Raw genomic sequence first — 16658 nt, forward strand, 5'->3', positions numbered from 1 at the left:
GGCAATATCACAGGAGTGAAATACGGCTGAATTCACAACTGGGAAAAAGGATTTCAGGAAAAGGCAGCGTGAAGTGGATGATGGTCTTTTTAGATCAAGCTGAATTCCCACTGACGGCTGGTTTCACCTTCAGCGGAACTTTAAAGAAATTACTTGAAGATCATTTTCCTACAAGCCAACCGTACCGTGATGAAGAGTAATGATGTAACTGTGTGTGATATAGAAATACAGATAGAATATGTTTTCCTGCATATTTTGTAGCTTTGCCCTTCGTCCGCTGATCGGAGAAACAAACAAGCTTTCTGGAGGATTATCGTCACTTTTTGAAAATCACATTATTTTAGTTTGACGTCCGGTTTCATTATTTACAAGTTACTCTTTAAATTTGTTACCGTAATCAATTAAACTCAATGCAATGCAGCAATAACTGAAGTAATAATAATAATCCCAGAATTGAGTTACCTCAACCGATGTCCTCTGCCTTTGTTCAGCAGGATTAGGTAAAGAATCTACAGGATCAATTAACACAACATTTACTGGACAAATGGAAGAACACAGGAGTTTCTTCTTTCCCTTTTTGTTTTACATACCAAGGTTTTTTTTTTTATTACCATTTTTCATAAATTTCCCGTCCATTCATGGTTCTTGTTTTGTTTTTTTATTTCACTCGTGAATCTTCAGGGGACTAATATATACGAGTTGGAGCAGCTTGATTGGGTTTAAGGGGCCACGGCGGAGGCCATGTGCTCTGCTAAGTGCTGTTTGCATCTGTGCTTTTCCTGCTGTGACATGCACTTATTAGAATGTAGCCCTCAATTATGTTATTAAATCCACCTGCTGCTCTTGCTGATGTGACAAGAGCTGCATTTGAAGAACGATTGCGTCACAACTAGATGAAGGCTTCTCCAAATAGGAATACAAATGAGTCCTTCCACCCCGAAGCACTCCACTGGGTGGATCCTTCCCAGCCCGACCTATCCCATAATACTTTGTGCTTCATTGACTTAATGGCGGCCGCTGAAACCGACCAGGTTACAAACATGAAACAGAGTTTGGTCAATGTGGACGTGCTACACCTCAGTAGAATGATTGGTAGAAGCTCAGATACACGTCCACGTTATTTCACTTTTTTTATTAAATCACCGAGACGTAGTTCACAGAGTTTGACATGTGGACATAAGGAGTGACAGACACGTATACACAGCTGCTGTTAAATTACACTGAATATTGATGGATGTCAGTTGTGTTATTACTCTTGAGTGAGGGTGGTGTTTGTGATGACATGACAACACACAGAAAATCATGGCAGGTTATAAAATGATCAGCCATCACCAGAATCAAATTACTATGAAAATGATTAACTGTCAAAACAGACTGATTGTATTTAATTGTGTGTGTGTGTGTGTGTGTGTGTGTGTGTGTGTGTGTGTGTGTGTGTGTGTGCGCACGTGCTGTGGGAAACATTAAACAGATGCTTTGTGGCTTGAAATGAAATGAACAGGAGTTTCTTTCCTGGTCACAGCTTATCACAAATTATGAGCCTGTTTATTCTGGCAGGGTCTTTGATGCCATTCCACAACTGGGGCTTTGAAACTGCTCTGGTACATTAACAATAATAATGATAATATTGCAAGAGGACGAATATGTAGTAAACTAATTTAATTTAAAAGCATAACCCACTGACGAAATGTGACCAAATATAAACGTTATTAAAACTTTTTTTTTTCATTATTGACCAGTTAGGGATCAACAGATGCAGTTTGTGAATTCAACATTAACCTGGTAAGGTCCCGACTGTAGCTGCTTCAAATGTAAGTATTTTTAATATTTATACTGTGTATAAAACATGCTTTCTTGTACACTGTAAAATCCAATTAGTTATCATTACTTTAAAAAAGCATGCAAACCGGTTGCACTTAAAAAAACATGTAAAGAGAACTAGGTATTTTAAGTTGTACTAACTAGTGCTTCCATATTAGAGTACACTTATACATGAGTTTAAGCAACTAAAACAATCAAGTAGAGTGTGCTTGATAACTTACTTTAGATGTACTCTCGACTTAGTAAAGACTACTCAGAATTCCTATTTTAATCTACTAAGTCATTGCATGTGAAATTTACTCTGTGTTTAGTCCATATAACACAATTATCTAAGTTGGACTAACTTAGCATTTCTAAGTTATATTTACTTGAACAGCAATCTGACTTACTTGCTAAAACCATGCAAACCGATTGCACTTAAAAAAACAAGTAAGTGTTACTTCAACAATCTAAGTGGCTCAAATATCTATACAGGAATGAAAAAAAGGTTCCAATCTCCTAAAATAATCGGAGTTACAATTAAACATAATAAATCAAGGTAATAACACAGTTGAATGTTCAAATATATCAATTGTTTTTAATTTTTCTTCCATTTATATCAACTTTTTTTCTTAAAGATTGCCTTGAAAGACATCCACAAACATAGCTCAATATCAATATCAAGATCAATAATACAGTAAACACAGCCTTAAAACTGTAACAACTAACAGTTCTTTCCCAACAATGGGAAATAACCCACAAGCTGACAAGTGCACTTTTGTATTCCTGAATAATGTTACTCAAAAATCACTAAATAAAAACTACATATATATAAAAAATAAAAAAAAAGTGCAAAGTGGCTTTACTCAATGAACGCAAAAACCTGACAGGGTAATAACTGGCAATGGATCTCACATATATGTGAATGAATATACATGCATGTACAGCCTCTATACTTGCTGATGAACCCATGGGCTGACAATTTGAGTGGACTGTGTTAATTTAGTGAACAATAAAAAACAACTGAATCCACTCGTACATTTGCATTCTAACTCAACAAGAGATTTTTAAGACTTTGCAATTTTGGTGGGAGTTTGTCCTCTCCCAAGCCAAGCATCACTCTTTGAATGAAGCAGAAAGTGTTTTTCATGGCTTTAGGGTAGTCTAAATGCAAAGCGTATGACATTCCAAACAAAAGGCAAAGTGCCTCAGGTAGGTTCTGGAGTTCATCCATTACAATACCTCCCTCAACAATGATGGCAGTAGACATTGGGTGAAGGTGGAGCTGATTTGGAAGGAGTTGCAGATCTTCAGGGAGAACAGTCAGCACCCCGACAGATACTTTTACCCAGGTCTCATCAGTGTCACAATCCTGTGATGAAACCAAACAAAAACATTACATTACAACAGGGAAATGTTGTTGGCAGTTGTTGTGTCCTGCCCGACACTGCCTTCCAGCCTTGTGCATTAAAGGAATACTTTCTCTATCATTTTCATAGTGAGACAACATGATCAATACCTTTTTTGTGTCTGTACATCCAGTAGCTGGCTTTCAGCTCTTACCATCACGGCTTAGCTCAGCGCAAACAATGGCAGTGGATAGAAGTCAGTGGCATACTCGGTAAAAGTGAACAAAATATTCACTGCCATGATTTGCGCTAAGCTAAGTTGAAAACATTTAAGATTTTTTTGAGGCATTTCTGCTTTATTTGATAGTTACTGTGGAGTCAGCTCTCTCAATGGGTGAGAGAGGCAGACACTCTCTCTACATTTAAGTCCAGGCTTAAAACCTTCTTCTATGACAGAGCTTTTTGTTAGGGCTGGTTCAGGTAGCCCTTAACCATTTTATAGCTACGCTGCTATAGGCTTAGACTACTGGGGACACATCTCCTACTGTGTCCTTACCACAGCGACCCCAGGTTTGAATCCGTCCTGGGCCATTTGCTGCATGTTATCCCCTCTCCCTCCCCCTGGATTTACTGTTTCTCTCCACTGCATCATTCAAAATAAAACAGAAACCACAAAAAAGAATATGTACAAGGTCTTGTACTTAAATAACTCAGTTTTGGAGATCAAAGGTATTACTATCACTTCACAGGAGCTAGGCTGGTAACTTCACCCTTCTGGTAGACATCAAACTGTCAGTCAGCAAGCAGCCCATGCCAATGTTTGTACTGAACTCATGGATATATTCAGTATAACGTTTTTTTTGTTTTTTTATCTCACTCTCATTGAGACACTGGTAAATACAAATCAAATTTCCCCATAACTGTGTGTGCTCCTTTAAGATGCTCCTATGAAAACTTACGAAGCAGGTGTTGTAGAAGTCACTGGGGTCATCACCAAGTAGAACAGGGAGGCCTCGGAGTACAACGGTGCGTACCGCTGTCACATCTGGTTTCTAGAAGTGGATGATGAATAAATTCAGCTATAGATAATGCAGCATTCAAAAGCTACAGTACAAAAATGTCTGTGAAAGTCTATACGAAACAAGTGTCACTGCATTATTTGACAGTGCAGCAAACAAGTTACTGATTGGAGAATTAATTTTTAAGAAACAATCCACAGCTGTAACGGTGAGTAGCAACATAAGTTCTACAGGGATTGTAAGTTGTACTTATATTGCATCATATGTACTGTATGTTTCTTGGGACAATCCATCTCAGTTCATCAGTGGAGGCAAGTTGGACACCTGCGCTGTGATCATCAGAGACAGCTCTTGCATATATAAGTCTGTCCTTACTTCCATCAGGAGGACAAGTTCTTCAAGGCCAAAAACTAGCTTCACACCATTAGAATGCACCCCCACTAGGGATGTTTCTGGCAACTAATTTGCTAGTTGATTAGTCTAAAATTTAAATTTAGACTAGTCGAATGGCAGTGACTGAGGAGAAAAATATTATCTTTTGGTCCCGTTTGAGTTGTGACATGAATTTGAAATATGTTGTTAATGAATTTAAAACACCTCAATACTACTGTTGCCCCTCTAGCCATGTCCTCCCATCTTCTACCCCCTTACAATTGTTGTTGCAAAAAAAAAAGACTTACCCCTGCATCAATTTGTTGCACCAACTCTGTCAGGGTCTGTCCCACACTTCCTTTCTTTGCCTTGAAGATCTCGACAAAGCGTGGTGCGTGGCGGTCCAGGGCCTCAAAGAAGTCCACCTGTAGGTTCTTGGTGACTAACCTACCTGAACTCTGCATACACCTGCAACACACAGCAAAAAGCATGGTGAGTAAATAGGGTTGGGCCAGTGTGGAAAAATACATTCACAACTGTTAAAAGTTTAATTTTAAATACAACAGTAATTGGCAGACTGCCATTTAGTATTTAGTCACGAGGCAGAATGACAGAACTATGGAAGATGGGAAGAGTATTAGGGCCACTGAAAAAAATAAATAACAAGAATACAAAATTATCTGTGAATTCTGAGATTTAAGTCAGAATTATGTCTTTTTACTCATAATTCTGACTTTTTTCTGGAACGGATAAAAAAAAAAATTCACCCCTTAATTTTTGTTTTCTGTGGCCTTTAATACTCTTCCAGACAGAGCAGAGGGGGTGGAGTACTGTAAAAAAACAAAACTATTTTCTTTATTATTTATTATTATTATTATTATAATAATTTCAGTGCTTACTTGTCTCTCCGTAAAAAGAGCTGGCCACCGCTCCTTCAAAGTTCTCACTGGAGGCCCGGCCTCCACAATCTCTCTTCTCCGCAATGAGAAGGTCTGGTCCATCTTTGAGGCGATGACAGCTCCACTGGGGTTCCGTTTTTTCATTTCTTCAACCAGGAGTTTTCTCCCAGCCTCCAGGCTATCTTCACTCTGACCCTCAGGAATGTCCGGTAGGTAATTAACCTCATACCTTTTGGGTCTTTTGAGGCCTTTCGAAGCCATTTGTGGTCTACCTCCTTTCCCAGCATTTATCGCAACCTCTATACATCCTGCTCTTTTCAGTTTACCGCGATAGTTCCCCATTTTGAATTTCAAGCTATGCTTCCAGCCAGAACACCCATCTGGTGAACCTGGTTCCCTCAAACAGGGATGTTTACTGATGAGTGCAAGTGCCACAGATTGGAGCCGCTCAACACTTGGGTAGGCATCAAATGTGTAAATTGTTTCAGCAAGCTTTTCCAGAATACTATGCTTCAAGTCTTTTGGTGGATTCCAGGGTGTTTTGTCTCGTAGATATGCAAGATTAGCCTGTCTCAGTCTAAATTCCACATCAACTGAGAAATTTGGAATGTCAAAAAAGTCTGGCCATGGCTCTTGTCTCATTGATGAAGTTGAGCTGTGTTGGGACAGAATCTCTGTATCATCGGAGGCACACGAGGCATCAGATGTGCTGGTGGTGGCAGCAGTCACCATCAGTGGAATGACCTTCACAGTAGCTCTTGTAGCTGGCAAGTCTCCTATGTCATCGAGGTTGCAGAGGGCATTAGCAAAGTCCGAATCTTCATACATAACACTGAAGTCATACTGCAGCTTGCATTTTTCCTTGATTTTGGTCTTCAGTTCTTCAACCGTTTCTGGTTTTCCATCTAGTGACACTTTCTGTATGTCCTGTTCCGTTATGATGACTCTCAATTTGTAGCGTTCCATGGCCCTAAAAAAAGTGAATATAACTTGAGTGCAGTCCACATACTGTCATTCAGCATGATATGTAACGCTTAAGTGTCACATACACGTTGCCTTTCACTTGGTAGGAGGATAAGGGGAAAACATCATTCAGCTCAGACAACTGTGTGACAGTGAGAGAACCTGCCCCACTGGAGCACAACTCATAAGCACGTAAATGTTCAACGTACCACGTTGAAAAACCCTCAGGTTTAAAACCCTCCAAACTCATGAGCCATAATCCATATGTCCGGAACCCGCAACATGCAAAATTACAAAATGACTGCTCGTGCACGTGTGCCTAAAAGCTAAAAGCATACAGACAGATTTAGCCTGTGACATATATTAAATGGCATCTTTTGCACATAAATTTACATGACGCTGGTTCTGGACATATGGATTATGGCTCACAAGAAGTTTTTTGGATTTTTTAAGATGAAATGTCCCCCATAATATAAACTACTGGCATCTCACCTCCAGTGCACTGGGCCCACGTTGTCAAAGCAGCTCTTCAGTAGCTCTGATCACTTGTTCTGAAAGAGAAAAATATTGTAGTTACAAGAAAGTTCCACTGATGTCGTGGTTTGTAGATTACTGACACGTTTCTTAATATGTGCATGCTTAACACAGGTATTACAGGAACCTGTTTTTAATAATAAAGTACAAGTTCAGGCAAATCCAACCTTGGGCTATAGTTTCCTAATAATTTTGGTCAAAAAAATTATCAGATTTTTTTTTTATTGCTCCTATTATGCAGTAGTTCTCTGTCCTGACATTGGCACAGCAGATTAGAATGGGAGCGGATGGAAAAATATGAAAATGTAACATTTTAATAGACCTCAAAGGTATTAATGTAATTAATCAATCTTAATTTATATAGCACATGTCTACACCCAATGTGCTGCACGTGATAGAAAGACACTGCAACAAAAAAAAAAAAAACACAGGTGAGCAAGGGCACAAAAATTAAGAAAGCATTAGGCAAAATCAACTAATAATGGAGGCACCTTGCTTAAAATTCAGGCTAAAATGATGTCTTAAGATTTCTTTTTAAATATCAGAGGTAGAGGTCATGATTTAAAAATTAGGGTTAGGGCTAACGCTAGCTAGCGAACCCTAACGCTAGCTAGCGAACCCTAACGCTAGCTAGCGAACGCTAACGCTAGCGCTAGCTAGCGATCGCTAACAGTCGTAGCAGTAATTAAAACATATTAACAGAGACACTTGCTTGATAACTTACCTTATTATTTTTCAAAAGAATAAACAAGACGGCACAAAAGTCGAGTCAGCAGGCTGCCCTCATTGCCCCGGCCTGTGTGCTGGACTGGCGAGCGGGAGAGACTGAATGTTGCTACTGCGCATGCACACTTCTTCTTCTTCTTTGAATGCGCAGTGGGAGTGAGACTGTGTTGGCTACTTATTGTTGCGAGTGAGCATAACTCTAAATGAAGTAATCTTCACTCTAAACACTAAGTATTTTGCGTTTTTCACCATGCAAGTAACTCTTACTTGATAAATACCAGTCATAAGTGCATATTGTTGATAACCTAGTAAAGTTAACTAATGAATGTATGTCAGGGCAGCTATTGGATTTTACAGTGTAGGAATGACAATGGGAATAAAATAGTTTGTATTTTCTTTAATGTATCACCTTTTTATTTATAACCATAGATATTAAATGATGGAATATATTCAGGAGGATATTTAGAGTTTATAAATGTGGGTATTAAACTCAAGATGATGGACTGTTAATGACTATTCAGTCCACTGCAGTGCTACAAACAAAAAGGAGAAGGAGGGAGAAGGTAGCAGATTTGAAATGTCTTCATTCTTCAAACACAGACACACACACACACAGACACACACACACACACACACACACACATATTTTTCTTTTGTTGTTTATTTTGAGAGATCAATTCATTTCTTTGGCCTTGTAATGCAATGTGTTGTGCCAGGGCTCAGTAGTTAGATACCACGCTCACTGAGGTGGAATAATGAAGGAGACATCTTTGAGACATTTTCTGATTCATTTCTCTCTCAGTTGCAATAACAGGCTGAACAGGCAGGGGGCATACTGCCACAGTGTTGGCGTAATGTCCGTGATCTGAAGTCCTCGGCACTCGACACAGCTCACACGGTAAAACACCAAACATCCGACAGGACTTCACACTGAGCTCCTCCCCCACATTCACTTCTTAGAAGTTACATCATCACGAGGAACTTAGATGTTTTTCTGGCACCCACCAGCCTGGAAGCTGCCCTGACTGGGAAATAACGTCTGCTGACACTTCTCCTGTCTACCAGATGAATTTCTAGGAAACAGGAAATGTGTTTCTACCTTTCACCTCATTGTGAATCACTTTAGAAAGTATATGACTTTGGCCACTAGGCGAGGGTAAAAATAGTGTGTGTGTTTGTGTAGTGTCAACAGCAAACTGAAAACCAAAGTGGTCAGATTTTCCTTTTATCTCTTAAAGGTTCAGGGTGGAGGATTACGTGACGTCTAGTGGTAAAGCTCACCTCACCCTCCTCTTCCAATCAGGAGAGAGAACCTATGGTAGCTTCAGTTGACATAAAAACTCAAAAGGTGTTTAGTTTGTCCAGTTTGGGCTGCTGTAAAAGAAACATGGCGGCCTCCGTAGAGAGGACCCGATGTAAATATAGAGTATTTAAACCTAAAGGGCCCATTCTCAGGTAACACACTAGTGAGAACACCAGGAGGATTAATTTGTGCCAATAGATTGTTTCACCGAGATCTTTCACACCGGACCTTTAATATCTTGTGATTAATGAGACGCACAATATTCAGCTCATGTCCTCCGGGCGATCGTGATAAACCTGTCGCCGACTCAAATCATTTTCCTTCTTCATCACAACAAAAACATGTATTTGCTCCAGACGCTCATTATTTCCATCCTTTATTAAGAGATTTAATTTAGATAAACAAACACAGCCACAACTGGCCCGACGCCTCGTTCAGTTTACAAAAAAAGAGTGTCGGGGTGACAGTATTACAAACATGCACAATAAATACACAGAGCAGCTCTTTGTTTATTCAAAGGGCTTTTTTCCATGAATCGGACCCCGTGTTATTTAAAAGATTATACAAAATTACAATCGACAAAAAGTGTAATAAATTAAAACATTGTGAGGTTGTGTTGCGGGAATCCTCAGAACTTGCAGCAGAAGCCACAGCCCTTGTTGGCCTTGCAGCAGTTGCAGCACCAGCGGCACAGGGAGATGTGGCTGATGTGGCGCTTCTGCCTGGTGGGGTTCTCCTGTGGAAGACAAGACACATGAGCGTTCACTCCCTATGGCTCCAACACCAGCCACTTAAATGTCAACGCGCTCACGCTCATTGGCTTAATTCATCCGGTCGATTGAACGTACCATCCACGATTCCATTGACATCACTTGATGTTCCGCAACTGGAGTGTCACTGCCCCCGGCCTCCTCCAGCTCCTGCACCTGTTAATGAATCACGGCCACATTTAGGAGCCGCCGCGTCTCAGCATCCTGAACCAAAACATTTAGGGCTACTAAGCCAATGAGGCGAGTGCAAGTCGTGTGCTTACCCCTTGGAACGGGACGGCCGAGCTGTCCTGCATGCAAACAAAGGCGAGCACGAGTGTCACTGCAACTGCAATGCTGAATGCCTTCATTTTGAGGGAGGTTTAGACGACGAGTTAGGAAATCCTTCTGAAGCTTAGAGGCTTGTAGGTCTCTTGTCTCATGGGTGTCAGGCCACCGACGAGCACCACACTGCCTGTGTTCTTTCGGCTCCCGGCGATGGATTCGTGGTTCTCCAGGAAAGCGGGTCTCTTCAGAAGTGGTGGTGACCCCCCAGTCAGCGTGTGCACAGCCTGATGGTCAGGTTGGCGGAGTTCACTTGTATTTATGTGCACTTTGTCTCGGTGTTGCCTCATCGCCGCTGCAGGCCCGTCCCATTCCGGGCAGCGGTTACCTAACTCTGCTGGGGAAGTTCTGACCTCCTCATTGCTCCTCCTCCTCGTGCTTCTGCAACTCTTCTTCTGAAAGGCCCTCATCTATTTTGGAGCGTTCTGCAATATCGAATCAGCTATGAACTTTAATATTAAATCACTTTCCTCAGACAGAGCACACAATTCCACTCATGAGCAACCCGCTGCTGCTGGAGACCATGATTTTTATACATCACAATCCTCTAGTCTAGTGCTTATTAAAAACTTGTAGATGTGACTTTTCCCTTTTCCCAGAGCAAACGGGCAGCGAGCGCTGGAAATTCCCACTGAAGAGGCCGGGACTGCACGGGTCAGTGTGCTGCACGCAAGACCGAGCAGCACCACGCTGGAAATCCTTCACTGCGGAGGAGGAGACACTCTGGAACATCCATTGCTCAGTCTAAAGGATGTAATTACAACCTCTCCAATGGAACAATTAGCCCCTCGTTTTCAGCACATTCGTTTTTTTTTTGCATAATACACATGGAACCTGCAGTGAAACCAAATTAAATCCCTTTGAGAGCAGTGGGATCGTAGGCAGGATTAAAAACGTTCACTTGAGAGTCAAGGTGTATCTATATGAATTAGATAAAGATGGATTTAATGCCATCAGATGAGGTTTGTTACGTCTGAATAACGCTGCTTCACGTGTTTCACCCTGCAGCCAGACTACAGGATTGTACATCACTGACTTCACGTCTATAACACAAGCCCTTTTTTGTGTTAATATAATACACATAATCCATAGTTTGGATACTGTCGACTTCATTCATCATCTTTACATAATGAAGAATCCAGAACCCCCCCCCCAGAAAACTAAAGAGCAGCTGCTTCAGTTCCATTAAAACGTAATCGCTAATTTCCGAGCACACAGCTGTTGATACTGGGACTCATAAATATTTGAAAATGTGCGAAAATTAAAACAGTGTGTATTTAACGACAGTGACACAATGATAATGGCCCAGATTGCAAATAACTGCAGAGCCAACAAAAAAACACACAGCTCCAAATCTGTATGAATATACTTTCCCCCCCCCCCCCCCCCCCACCCCCCCACCCCCTCTTATCGCTGCGGCGGCGGCGATAAACACCTGAAGATGAATTAACCCGTCAGCGCGAGAGAAAACTATTCCACAACAACACCGAGGCTGTGGGTGAATTCAGAAAAATCAATAGTGGTGGAGATGAAATTAGAAAAAGGCCAAATAAAGGTGCAAACTGATAAACGGCGAAAGAATCAGGGGGGGGGGGGGGGCGGGGGGGCGTTTTCTAATTCTCGGTACACCTTTGACAAACGGCCTGCGTGTGTTGACTCAATTAGTGAAACAACAGGTCTCAGGTCGCCTGCATCCCGTCTGCCTCGACCTCTGATAACCCTGCAGGCCCGGGCGCTTGCACAACAGCTGCCCCTCCTAGCACCACATGTTTTTGTTTGCGTGTGCACGACGCAGAGGAAGCTGGAGAGCGCACGCCACGAACCTGCTCGTCATGGTTCGTCTTGTTCCACCGAGCGAGACGCGACTCGGGAGGAATCAGGAGGTGACTAGCATGAGCGCCTGGAAAAAAAAAAAAAAAGGAAGGAAACGCAAACAAACAACGAGTGGAAAACCCCCAAAAAAGAGAGAGAGAGTTCGTTGGTCTGTGTTTTTTGTCCGGAGCATGCGTGGTAGTGAGCAGCCGCTGAGGTGATCAGTGATCTCCTGGCCAAACACAGCCAGGCACCAGCGCGGCGGACAGATTCACCTCAGCAGGCGCCACGCTACCTCTTTCCTCCCGGTCGAGGCCATTGCCCCCCGTCGGCCCGTGTTTCATCATCGTCCTCTCTACCCTGTCCTTGTCCATTTCTCACCCCCTCTTCGCCCTTCCCCCCCCCCCCCCCCCCCCAGCCAGCCTGCTTTATATGGAGCTGAGAGACATTCAACGTGTCAAACCAATCCCCTGTCAGAACACAGGCTCCACAACATTGGCCCCAGAAGCAGCCAAGGTGTCGCCACAGACGGAGCCGTGAGGGTTCAACCTAAACGTCTGGAATCATCACAGGAACGTTTCTTTATCACGTAAAGTGCAATGCAACTGTCGGGAGGAAGGGGGCGCTGGGGAGCTCAGGTTAACAGGGTTGCTTCACTTCGAGAATTCCCGTGTGTGTCACGAAGGAGAAGCAAGTTCCTGTAACTTACTGGAACTTCCATCGGTCCAAGAATGAGTCACATCTGATTCATGAAAGTACAAGGAACAGATACTTGTGTTGAAAATGTCAAAGTAGAAAAGTGGAAAGAGTTCGTCCGGCTGCATCTGAGACTCATGTTTATTTATATCAAGGACTATTTCAACTAAAGCACTTTCACTTCAAGTAAAATAAAAACGAATTGAATAAAACAGTTAATTAAAATATTTATGTTTCCCAAACAGCTGTTTATTGTTGTAAAAATGCAGCCGTTATAGTTTTCATATTTAGCATCGCTATATAAAACTTTGTTAAACTTATCAATCTTCTCCAGATACGTGCATGTAAGAGTAAAGTATATGTAACATACAGTTTGCACGTCCACTGTTTAGGAATATGCCTTATGACAAATACTCATTTGGGTTATCAGGCAACTTCCTTTTTTCTTTAATATTTCTGGACAATATATACAAATGTATGATAGTATAAATTTAGTATGATATCATTTCAATTTAACAAAGATGAGATATTTGGACATTAATACTCTCTGTGATATTCTGCACATCACAAAACCAGACCTGAGGGTGAGGTGATATTGACTGAAGCATCTGAGACCATTGATCTGCTAATCCAGAGTTTTGTCATTTTTTATTGTAATGTTTATATGATGCTGATTTACTCATAATCTTGTCACAATCTTTTAATTTAGTGCTAATCTGTCACCATTATATTTCCAGACCTCACTGAGGGACTTTCAGAAGCTTACTGAATTATTAAAAGATTTAACTTCAGAAATGATGATAGTATTATTTGCTGTGGCATTAACAACCTAACTCTTCTTTAATAAACATTATTTACAGGAGCTATCACCTCTAACTTCTTAACTGTGGGACGAATCCAGACTGTGTCCCAGGGCCTCACACTGGATTCAAACTTTCAACATATGCAACACGTGGAAAAGTCCCTGATGTGTGATCAGCACCGAGGACAAATCTGAGACCCTGGCAACTCATTTCTTTCATCTGCCGTCTCCTGACAGCTGCAGAGCACAGACCTTTGTGCTGCTGCCGCCATTATGAGCCGGACAGCTGCAGTGTCGTTATTAATGTGGCTGGAGACAGATGAGAGTCGGTGTGGTACACAAGGTGTGTCAGGTGGAATAAAAGTCTCTCCCTCTGCCATTTTCCAACAAATAACAGCCTCCGACAGAGAGGGAATGTGAACCAAGCGGAGGGCGGTGGACAGAACCTGCTCCCGACGGCTGGTTCCTGCAGCTCGGGAAGCACAAAGGTAAGAGAGGCCTACTGGGACATGAGACACCGGCTCTCCGGCTCAACCTGTTGGCCGGCGCCAGTTCAATCAACCTTTCGCTTTGGCCGACGAGCCTGAAGACAAAAATGTCAAAAGAATGGAGGAGGGGGGGGGGACTTCTGCAAATCTCATGAAGGGTTCTTACAGCAGGCGGCTGTGTCCCACCCTCCGGGCAACAGACATTTGCTCAGTACTGACCAGACATTAACCAGCCTCTCAAATCCATTAAACATTACGTTGGCCATAACAATTAATCGCTCACAGCGGACACACTCTCTTCCTCCAATTAATACTTCCATTAATTGTAAGTGAGTTATCAGCACGCAGAGGTGGAAGTCACACTCGTTTCTATTAGGAATGAAAAACACGTGTCTGTGTGTTTGTGTTCGCATTTCGTTTGCCAACAGAATTGATTTATTTTTATAGTTGTATTTACTGGAACTGGAACTGGAATAACACTCAGCGGAGCACACACCAAAATCCAGAATCTATTTGGATCCACGTCACATTGTGCACACTCATACCCTAAATGATTTATTTCGCTTGTGAAAACCAATCAACAAATATTTACTCTTCAACTCGTGTATTTGTCAAGATGAATAAACTTAACACGATATTATGCCACAAAAATAAGCAACAGTGGTCATAAGTTTAAGAAACCTGAAAATATGGATCTGAAATTCAATGTACTCATAAATATCAGTCGGGGGAGCACATGTGTGGATTCAGTTGATTGCCACTTCAATTCTATCAAGCCCCACGCACACTCACAGGCATCAGTCCCCTGAATATGCCTGATTATTTTCATCTAGATCCATGAATCATTCTCTGATGTCCCCAAACGGCCCAATCTCACTATGTCAGAGGAAGTGAAATATCAAATATTCCTGGATCCGCCCCCCTGATCCGATTAATCTGTCTTTAATCTGCCAGGTCGTCAATAAAACAAACCAAACCCAGAAGAAACCAAAACCTGCTGGCAGAGGGAGGAGCGGGGACGAGGGCCTCGACGGATACGTTCATCACCGATGTTACTTTAAGTCACCGTGCAGAGCGGTGAAAGAAATCTAAGTGTAACTAAATGAACCTGAGTGGACACAGCAAAGTAAAAAGACATAAGACAGACAGAGAGACAGACAGAGAGACAGACAGGCAGGCAGGCAGGCAGGCAGGCAGGCAGGCAGGCAGGGAGCATGTATGTCCCAAGCGGAGAGGAACGTGGGATCAGAGATCAGCCTCTTCAAACAGAGACAGAGACAGACAGACGCCCGCCCGCCCGCCCTGCATGTCTGCCCGGCCCTGGTGCCTCTGACTGGCAGCTGACAGGCACAAACACTCTGATGTGGGCAGACGAGACGGAACCGAGGCAGACGTCAGCCGAGCAAACACCGGAGAACCAAGGCGTCGTTCAGTCTTAACTGTTTTGTACCGAATCAGCCCGAGGTTAGGAGATCGTCCAGATCGAGTCCGGCTCTCGGCAGCAGGCTTGATGTTTAGACGCCTCAGATCAGCGGTGTCAGGGAGAGCTTACGGCAGATGGGCCTTTTCATCCACCATTGATCCCTCTCACCCAACATGCCCTCACTGTGTTCCCACTGCTCCGCGGCTTCTCTCTTTACCAGCCAGTTGATCAAGTGAGCTCAGGAGCAAACAGAGGTCACGTATTTACTCCAGGGACAATTAATCCTCCACGTTTGTTATTCCTCAGACAGAAAATCTCCCAAATGTTTGATTTGAATGTGCAAATGAGGCAAAGTAAACAGTGAATCAGGATTTTTAGGAGATTTGTACGAAGGGGAAAGGTGCAAGTTTTCAAGAGAGATTTGTTTGCCATGCAGCCGGAAATGAAATCCCATTAGAATTTATCTTTCAGAGCAGATGTGTTCACCTCCAATCTTAGGCAAATAATACCTGTAATAAATAGAAGCTTCATAAGCCTTTTCTAAATTCATCTCAAATGCACAAAAACCTGTTTTCTCAGGATCTCGTTCTGTGTGTGATCCAGGCTTACACACACAAACTGAAATATTCAAAACTTACAAGTTAAGCTTATTTTACATGCTTAGTTTGTTTTTGTTTTTCCTTCAGTTCTTCTCACTGATAATGAAACATGCCTGAGCACCAATCAGGATTCAGCGTATCTCCAAAACTTACATTACAACTGGGGGTTTGTTTGCTGTTGTTGACTTCACAGCTAGCTGAGTTTTTTTGTTATTATTTATCTTTCTTAATCGTCCGATATTTAAAAATTTGAAGATAGGCCCGGGATTTTAACAAAGTTCTCATGGCATTATTATTTTTATTTTCCCAAACTTTAATTTTGATCTTTGCAAATGATCAGATATTCAAACATATTTATACTAAGGATTTTAATTAAAGGTCTTATGGTATCATTGTTATTATAAGTAGTAGTAGGGTTTTTTCCCAGAACTTTATTTTTGATCTTTAAATAGTCAAATATTGAATATTCAAACTTCTAATGAATACAAATAATTTTGAACCGATTTCTTATGGTGTTATCATATTTTATCACCAAATTAAGTAAAGAATGAATTAAATCTGACAGAGCTTAAGTTGAAAAACAGACGACAATAAGTTCAAGTTGGGACAGAGTGAGAAAATGATGTAGAACCAAGAGATTCACTCAAATATGAAAGTTTCAGAAGTCACCAGACAAAACTTTTAGTGAATCACATGTTTTTTAGATTTCCCGCTCACAGGTGAATTGATTTTCTTTTCTACATCCGGGAAAAAGGACAGAGTCACAAGCAGAGTCCATC

The 16658-nt window shown here is 41.9% G+C and overlaps 1 protein-coding gene and 1 long non-coding RNA gene across 2 annotated transcripts; both read right to left on the reverse strand.

Moving 5' to 3' along the window:
- Positions 1–2417: 2417 nt before the first annotated feature.
- On the reverse strand, positions 2418–4948 carry LOC133965108 (uncharacterized). Its single transcript, XR_009923844.1, has 3 exons — positions 4849–4948; positions 4109–4201; positions 2418–3172 (listed from the first exon to the last, which is right to left on the reverse strand). It is a non-coding gene; the product is annotated as an uncharacterized LOC133965108 (long non-coding RNA).
- A 4380-nt stretch (positions 4949–9328) lies between these two features.
- hamp (hepcidin antimicrobial peptide) lies at positions 9329–10315 on the reverse strand. Its single transcript, XM_062399222.1, has 3 exons — positions 9999–10315; positions 9814–9891; positions 9329–9701 (listed from the first exon to the last, which is right to left on the reverse strand). Exons 1-3 carry the CDS (start codon positions 10083–10085, stop codon positions 9594–9596), a joined length of 273 nt encoding a protein of 90 aa, XP_062255206.1. The 5' UTR covers positions 10086–10315; the 3' UTR covers positions 9329–9593.
- Positions 10316–16658: the final 6343 nt, after the last annotated feature.

The sequence above is a fragment of the Platichthys flesus genome, chromosome 11 (genome assembly GCF_949316205.1).
Source record: "Platichthys flesus chromosome 11, fPlaFle2.1, whole genome shotgun sequence".
In the NCBI taxonomy this organism is placed as follows: domain Eukaryota; kingdom Metazoa; phylum Chordata; class Actinopteri; order Pleuronectiformes; family Pleuronectidae; genus Platichthys; species Platichthys flesus.